Here is an 8,416-nt window from a genome sequence, read left to right as displayed (position 1 = left end):
ACACACACACACACACACACACACACACACACACACACACGAGGCATGCAGGAACGCATCCATGGAATGGATTTGCTGAATTTCGGAAGTGAGCGGTGTTTGGATGACTATCACAGGGTTAAAAAGAAGACAATTTGAAGTTATTAATTAAATTCTGTTTAGTTTTATATTCAGAAATAAAAATGTTCCATCTTACAATCTGTTTATCTAAGTTTTATAAAGGACAATACTGAACAATAATACCAACAACAACAACAACAAAAAAAGATCGAAAACATTGGTTGTTTGGAAATCATTTAAAATATTTACCTAAATAAAATCGTATCAAACCTGTACTTTATAGTTTATTTATTTATTTATGCTTCGCCCTTCTATTGTTTTATGTATTATACTGGCTGACGATAAAAATGCACAATAATAAATTGTTATTCAAGTTTCTCCTGAACTAGACCATCTCTATCTGTTAGTCTACATTAGAGGAAATACAATTGTTTTTATGTTTCTTTTCTGCCTGTAACAATTACATTTGTTTGTCATGTATTGTTTGTCGTGTATTGTTTTGTCTTGTATTGACAATACACGTATTGTCATGTATTTTAGTAGGGACCCAATAAATAAAATATATTAATAGTATTTTTACTTGCTTCCTTGGCTCTGATGCTTTGTATGTATTTTCGCAATACAATAAAAAACAATAACAATAGCCAAATAAACAAATACTTTAGTACGTTTTGGTTCCGATTTGTTTTATTCTATAATAATAATAATTCTATCATTTGCTTTAATACTCATTTATATTGTATAATCACGTTGTCTCTTAGTAAAACCCTTTCTAATTGGTCAAGAACGCATGGCGTCATAGTCCACATCCTCCAATCAGTCTGTCTAAATCCGGGAAGTGTAGTAAAGGGTGCTAAAAGCTCCGCAGGTAATGGCCAAATATACCCGACCAGAACAGCTGTCGTAGAGACTTTTAACCATATTCACTGTCGTCGTTATTACACGAGCTACACCCAGTTGCGTATCCATCAGCAGTTCATTTGTCGGCGGGTTTGATTCTTTGACTGGACAGGATCATCGGAAGCGAGGAGTCGTCCTGGGCGTGTTTGCTGTAAGGTTATGCGTGGACAACAGTGCCACAACACACACACAAGGTTAACAAGATAGATACGCACACAAGAATCAAATACTCGGATTATAAATTTATTACTATTATTTGGCTTCATACAGGTGTATATTTCTGTGCGTCCTGATAGAAATAGACTTTGCCTTTCTCTTTTTGCGTGCTGGCATTGTTCATAGAAAGACATTCAGATCTACATGTATTGATGTCTGTAGACTAAATATGAATGAGAAATAAGCTCCAAATGTTTGCTTTTACATGCAGTTTTATGATTCATATGAGAATTCAGATTGTCGATGCCGTGTTAATGCTAGCCGGTTAGCACAGGGCCCATTTAAAGGCCTCGTAATGCGATGTTGTGCTATGTGAATCAGACATGACCATCATGGGTCATTCAGTTCACGATGAAAGCCAATAATAAGCCACGTGTATAGAGATCATCTGTAAATCAATGCGAAACGACGCACGCGCGACAGCAATGCATAGTGACTGAGTGACGTCAGTCAATAAACCTCAGATTCGTGTTTTTTTTGTTTTGTTTGTTTAAATAATATATTTACAAAAAATGATAATGTATACTCAACAAGAGGTTGAGCAGACAACTTTTTTTTATCAGGTTAATGTAATTAAGCTTAAACCAGCTTTTATGTTGTTTTTATGATAAACCTTAGTGTGATTCCTGTCACTGTCAACATGTTCAGAAGTAATCCAGTTCTTATTTTTATTCCCCCTCAGCTAAGATCTGTGTATTTCATGTGCATGGCCCTTGGTGTGGGAGCAGCATGAGCGGGGAGCCTGATGCCTTAGCTGTGGTGAATCAGCTGAGGGACTTAGCTGCTGACCCCCTCAACAGGCGAGCTATTGTTGAAGATCAAGGCTGCTTGTCAGGCCTCATTCTCTTCTTCGACCATCCCAATCCACAAGTCGTCTACTCTGCGCTATTGGTAAGATTCTGTTTGTGAGGCATCTGCAGTCAAGACTTGTGCAGATGGTTTTTCTGTAGTTACCTGCGAGATGTTTGCTACCATGTTAGCATAGTGGTAGTTAAGGGTTCAAATTTGGAGCCTTTATGAACTCAACTATTTTGTTTGTTGATATTCTCAAACAAACAGTAATGTTCTGATAGCTACAATTAATTTGATAATTTTTCTCGGAAAACTTATGAGTTGTTTATTTATAGTTTACTGTAAGCGATTTTAGCTTTAACTTCAATTCAGATATCCCAATATAAAGCGTAATAGACAGCATTTACTATTTTAGAATTTTTCTTCTTTATTATCAAGTTAACTCGTTATACCTTCAGACATTTTTAAAATTTCCAAGTAGTTTTATATCAAAGTATTCGAGTATAAACCAACCAGATCACTCAAAGCCTACCCAGCCGCTATATTTGTAATAAATATTTATTTATTTATCACTCAAATAGATTAGATTTCAATGAAAATATATTAAAATAATAAATGATAATAAGAAAATTATTGTTATTATTATTAAGCTCATAGTTTGATACCAAGGCATTCATATTAAACAATCAGATTAAGCAAAGCCCACCCAGCTGTCCATAGACATGACACATTACTGCCTCCTGCTATATTTGTATCTACAAACAGTAATTTGTAACTGATTGTTGTTATTATTATTATTGTTATTAATGTTATTATTATTTAATTATTGTTATTTATTAAATAGTTTGATATTGTTTGTTGGATATTGAGGCATTTGTATCAACCAATCAGATCATTCATTGCCCACCCAGTTGTCCATAGACACATCACATGACTGCCACCTGCTGTCCAGTATTGTTACAATGCTTAGCCTAACTTCAGCAATGTCCAGACCAGAAAGTGTTTCCTCTTCCTCTGTTAGATGGACAGAGATGTCTGTCCACGTTCCCCAGTATGATTTGAGAATGTTCCAGAGCATCTTGTTCTTCAGTGGAAGCAACATCTGGCATTCTGTGTAAATGAGCTGCTATGGTCAATGTCACAAATTACCTTATTTGATTGGTGAGAAATAGTGCACAACCTATAATAATGTCAGTGTTTTTAAATCCTAAAACTCTAATCCCAGTTTAAAATTAGATTTTGAGCCCCAAAAATTTGAATGTGCCCTCAGAGTTTTGGACCCCTCTTTATGTTTTTTCTTTTTTAGAAGGACATCACACCTTTGGAGACATTTGGACAATGTTGGAATAACACACTTTCTTTCACACACTCTGACCCAAGTAGTTCTTGGTGTTCTGTTAACGGATTTGTTATCACAGCGGTGCCTGGCGGTTTGCCTCTGTAATGGCCCTGTGGGACCCTTAATGGCTTTGTGTCCTTCCAGGCGGTGCGCTACCTGGCAGAATGCCGCTCCAACAGGGAGAAGATGAAGGACGAGCTGGGAATGATGCTGAGCCTGCAGAACGTCATGCAGAAGTAAGTCGCTCCCGTCACGCTGCCACAAAACATGAAGGCAACATGAGCTCGCTTTGCACTTCCCTGCAGAAAACCTCTTCCTGCTGCTTTAGTTGAAGTGAATGTGTGTGGTGGGCAGATTTTAAGCGCACGAGAAAGGTCGTCCTGTCATTAGCAGATTTGTTGTTTTGAAGCTAAATGGGAGTGATGATGCAAGCTTGCTGTTGAAGCGTAATGTGAACTGTCAAGCAAACTGATGTAATGCATGATTGCATTTGTTTGCTCGCCATGGGTTAATGTCCAGCAGAGGTCAGTCTAAGACACCAGAGAGAATATCATACCACTACAGACATGGAGGAGTTCATATTCAGTGCCCATATTTAGAATTCTTCAGAAATGATCTTATTTCTCTTCATTTTTTTGGCAAACTAGAGTAATTTATTTTATTAATTAATTAATTGCATCTAATTGCATGTGAAATTTTGTTGGCTGGTACAAAGAAGTTTGACAATGATGTGAAGTGACGTGACATGTGACCAAGTATGGTGACCCATACTTGGAATTAGTGCTCTGCATTTATCCCATCCAAAGTGCACACACACAGCAGTGAACACACACCCGGAGCAGTGGGCAGCCATTTATGCTGCGGCGCCCGGGGAGCAGTTGGGGGTTCGGTGCCTTGCTCAAGGGCACCTCAGTCGTGGTATTGAAGGTGGGAGAAAGCGCTGTACATTCACTCCCCCCACCTACAATCCCTGCCAGTCCGAGACTCGAACCCGCAACCTTGGGTTACGAGTCCGACTCTCTAACCATTAGGCCATGACTTCCCCTGAAAGATTTGTTTCAAAGAAACTTTGTTTCTTTAAACTTTCTATTCATCAAATATTCCACAAAATGATTAAGCAACAGTTTTCAACATTAATAATAATAACAATAATAATAGTTTCTTGCATACCAAATCAGCATATTAGAGTGACAATATTAAAATTCAGCTTTCCATCACAGGATTAAATTAAAAAAGTAGTAATATGTAAAAGAATTTTTAAAATAGTTTTTTTTTTATTTAATTAAAAAATGTTTTTTTTGTAATTTAAAACAATTAAATTCTTTTTTTTACAATATTACTGTTTTTACTGTGTTTTTGGTCAGTGCAAATGCAAACTTGGTGAGCAAAATAAACTTATTTAAAAAAAAAAATTACTGACCACAAACTTTTGAATGATATTGTAAATATCACAAAACATGATGTTATTTAGCTGGCTAATGTAGATTTTGTAGAAACTTAGGATAAGCCACCATTTTCTAGCAAAATTTTTTTATCAATTTATAGATGTCATATAGCTACATTTTTGCTGTTTAATTTAAAACCTGTCAAATTATTTATTAATAAATGTAATATACTATAATAATAATAATAATAATAATAATAATAATTTAATAACAACAGTTTGTTATATAACAACATTAATAAAAAAGTAGTATTATTATATAATAAACCAATAATAGTTCTAATAATTATTGTTATTTATTGTTATTATATGGAGCCAATGCAAATCTGATTTACTGCAGAAAAAAAAATGTTGAGCTCTCTTTTTGTGCGTTAGAAAAGATGAAACTGAGGGTTTCTTTTACCTCATATGTCAAACAGCACTGTAGATGGCAACTGATTTTTTTAAATATTCATACAACTGCATGTTTTTGACACCCCCATGGCTAAGTATAGAGGCACAGGAATCTAGGATCCATGTATGTTTGTATATTCGCTACAGTTCAGGCTTATTTCTAGTGTGAAAGTCTGCAGGCTCTTAGACGGCCAGTGCCACAGACAGAAGTGCCAATGGTTGGCAGAGAGCTGCGTATCCTTCTCTCAGGGCGACTCCCTGCCCGCCCCCTTCGATTCACCAGTCACTTCAGTTAGCACAGATGCCATCAAGGAGTGCCCTGCAGTTCCACAAGCTGCCCGTCACTATTTCCGGCACAACGACTTTTGGTAGAGGTCGTGTATCGCCCCAGTCTGTGAAATTTTATGGCTAGAGGAAGTGAAGAAATCCTTCATCAACCCTGATGAGACCGCAGAGCTCGGAAATAAGCAGTTCTAATGCTTGAATTAGTTTTTTTTTTTTTTGATGAATGTTCAGTGTTTTCTTACATTGTGTCTTACTATAACTAGCTAGCTATTGATTGCATAGGTTGCCTCCTTTTGACGGAGGATGTAGATGCCGTCAGCATTCCCTCAGGTGTATATGGGAAGCTTGAGGTCTGGCAGCTCAGATATGCCAGCGAGCAGATGTCCGTTCCTGTAACTCTGCATGAATGATGGCAGCGTTACATCTCCCCCATTAGCGCCTGTAGGGCATATCAAGATCCTGATGTCACTCCTGACCTCCAATGCTGATGTCAATGAACTGCTGTCTTTTTTAACCCTATTAAACGAACGGGTCACTTCACTATAGTTAGTGACCAAATAACTGATTGGCTAAATATACATTTTTACTAACTTTTGATTAGTTATTTGAGACTTTTTTTTTCCTCATCAGAAGGGGAGAGTGGGTTGATTTGTGCCGGTGGGTAACTTGTGTGCATAACTTTTGTCATGTGATAATATATTTAGTATCATCTACATATCTATATTTACCTATAAAATATTTAAATATTTAAATCTTTATTTACCATCATCTACAGCTCCCTGTTATCGGGAAATGCACATGAGAAAATAATGTCCAAATTTGACAAATTAGAATGTAATATAAAAATAAAAAACTAAATATTCTGAAGACTAAACAATTTCCTGGCTGGTTTTTATGGATGCCTTTAAGCAAATTTGCAACACAATAAGTAATAAGGCTATTAATATATATATATATATATATATATACAGGTGCATCTATAAATTAGAATGTCATGGAAAAATTTATTTCAGTAATTCAACTCAATTAAATGTGAGCCAAAATCATCACAATTAAAAGAACCAAAGACTTAAACTACTTCAGTCTGTGTGCATTGAATTTATTTAATACACGAGTTTCACAATTTGAGTTCAATTACTGAAATAAATGAACTTTTCCATGACATTCTAATTTATTGAGATGCACCTGTGCGTGTCTATATATATATATATATATATATGTATATAAGAAGTAAGATAATAGTTTTTAAATTTTTTCAGATTATTTTTATTCACACATTTCTTTTTCTTTCGTTCTTTCGTTCTTCCTTCCTTCCTAATGGGCAACATCCACAGAAAGTGAAATTTTCTTTTCTTTTAGTTCATTTTAAAACAGTATTGTTAAAATACAATAACATTATATTTTGTCTCTTTTTACTATGATGCATCAATCTCTTCATTTTTAAACTTAATTTAGTTAAGTTCAATATGCATTTATGCTTACTTGTGATATTAAACCGTATGGAATGCATGACACTAGATGAATCACAATATTGTATGTGCTAAAGGTTAGTTGGTTCAATCTCCATCAGATTGACTTTTCTCCAGCTCTCATGCCGGCAGATTTCCCCTCCTGCGCAGATCTATGTTGTCTCCCCTTGTCTGCTGGAGTGATGACCTTTTCAAATATCAGCACCGACAAGTACTGAAATGTACAATACATGATCTTTTAACCAGACTAGACGAGCATATTTGCTCAATTATTTCTTTGTTCATCAATTGTTCTTTTTTTTGTCATCTGTTGTGAATCCTACAGTGATCTATGATGTGTTTCACTAGGGGCACGTCGCCAGGCGAGACCAAGCTGCTAGCGTCTGAGATCTACGAGATCCTGCAGAACTCCAGCAGCGCGGAGGCCGAACAGGCGGAAGCGGCCGCCTCTTGCCGAAAAAAAGCCCAGTTTTTCCTGGGCTCAACGAACAAACGGGCCAAAACGGTGGTGCTTCAGATCGACGGGCTTGATGATTCGGTAACTGCAGTCAAACAGCTTGTAATGGAACCTGTTTAATCCAAGCGTATGGAGATTCAAATGTTTGGTTCTGCACAATTTGACACACTGTCTCGGTGTATGTCAGGCTCGGAGGAGTCTTTGTGAAGAAGCCCTGCTAAAGATCAAAGGTGTCATCAGCTTTACGTTCCAGATGGCTGTGAAGAGATGTGTGGTGAGGATCCGATCAGACTTGAAGGCTGAGGTGAGTTTACAGTCTAGGCGGGGGAGGTGTCCCCCCGACTTTTAATAAATCCTAAACTCTTCCCATGCACTTTTTCTCGGGCAAGTGTGTTCACGTAGAGGTTTTTAAGGGCCAATGTGAATAAATCTAGATTTAAATTAAAAGAGACTATAGTCACGTCATTTTGGATACGTTATTCTTATCCAAAACGATGTGAACATCACGGAGCGCTGAACACTCTCATGCGCTGTATGTTTCATTCATACTCGAAGCCGGAGGGCGCTCTCGTACAGAAAGTCCAAAACAGACTCATATGATAGAAGTAACTTTTGACGCCAGGAAATTGAGAAGGGTATAACTGCAGCCTGGAGATCTCCAAATGGGGGCGGGAACTCCAAAACGGGGTGGGATCTCCAAAATAGGGCGTGGCTTCCTCCCATTGACAGACAGGCACATGACACGCATGCGCAATTTTTTTCCCCAATCCACTTCAGTGCAAACTCCGCCCCACAGCTGATTCTAAAGATTTTATTGGTTGTGTCAATTAAAGTGTTGATTTCCTACACTATGCTACAAAAAAATGCTAATCCCTAAACCTACCCCACACCTGACCCTAACCTTAACCAGTGAAATTGACTGCACGGCGGGATTGGCGCTGAATAGCGTGGTAAAGAAAGACGCAGTTCAGGAGATAAACAGTTAAAAAGATTATGCGATATGAGATCGTTCCGTAACTCCCCAACCGGACCTCACCGGACAATGGCACCTTTTTAGTTGC

General features: G+C 37.3%; 1 protein-coding gene across 1 annotated transcript; it reads left to right on the top strand.

Moving 5' to 3' along the window:
- Positions 1-875: 875 nt before the first annotated feature.
- LOC107656150 (armadillo repeat-containing protein 1-like) lies at positions 876-7,659 on the top strand (the record flags this gene model as incomplete). The annotated part of the gene is made up of 5 exons (XM_016443872.1): positions 876-1,111; positions 1,859-2,067; positions 3,452-3,543; positions 7,247-7,436; positions 7,543-7,659. Coding segments are annotated over exons 2-5 (561 nt in total), but the record flags the coding sequence as incomplete, so codon positions are not given.
- Positions 7,660-8,416: the final 757 nt, after the last annotated feature.

This window comes from Sinocyclocheilus anshuiensis, unplaced genomic scaffold, assembly GCF_001515605.1.
Source record: "Sinocyclocheilus anshuiensis isolate Anshui unplaced genomic scaffold, SAMN03320099.WGS_v1.1 scaffold1851, whole genome shotgun sequence".
In the NCBI taxonomy this organism is placed as follows: domain Eukaryota; kingdom Metazoa; phylum Chordata; class Actinopteri; order Cypriniformes; family Cyprinidae; genus Sinocyclocheilus; species Sinocyclocheilus anshuiensis.
The sequence above is the reverse complement of the archived record's forward strand: the minus strand, read 5'-3'. Positions and strand labels throughout refer to the sequence as shown.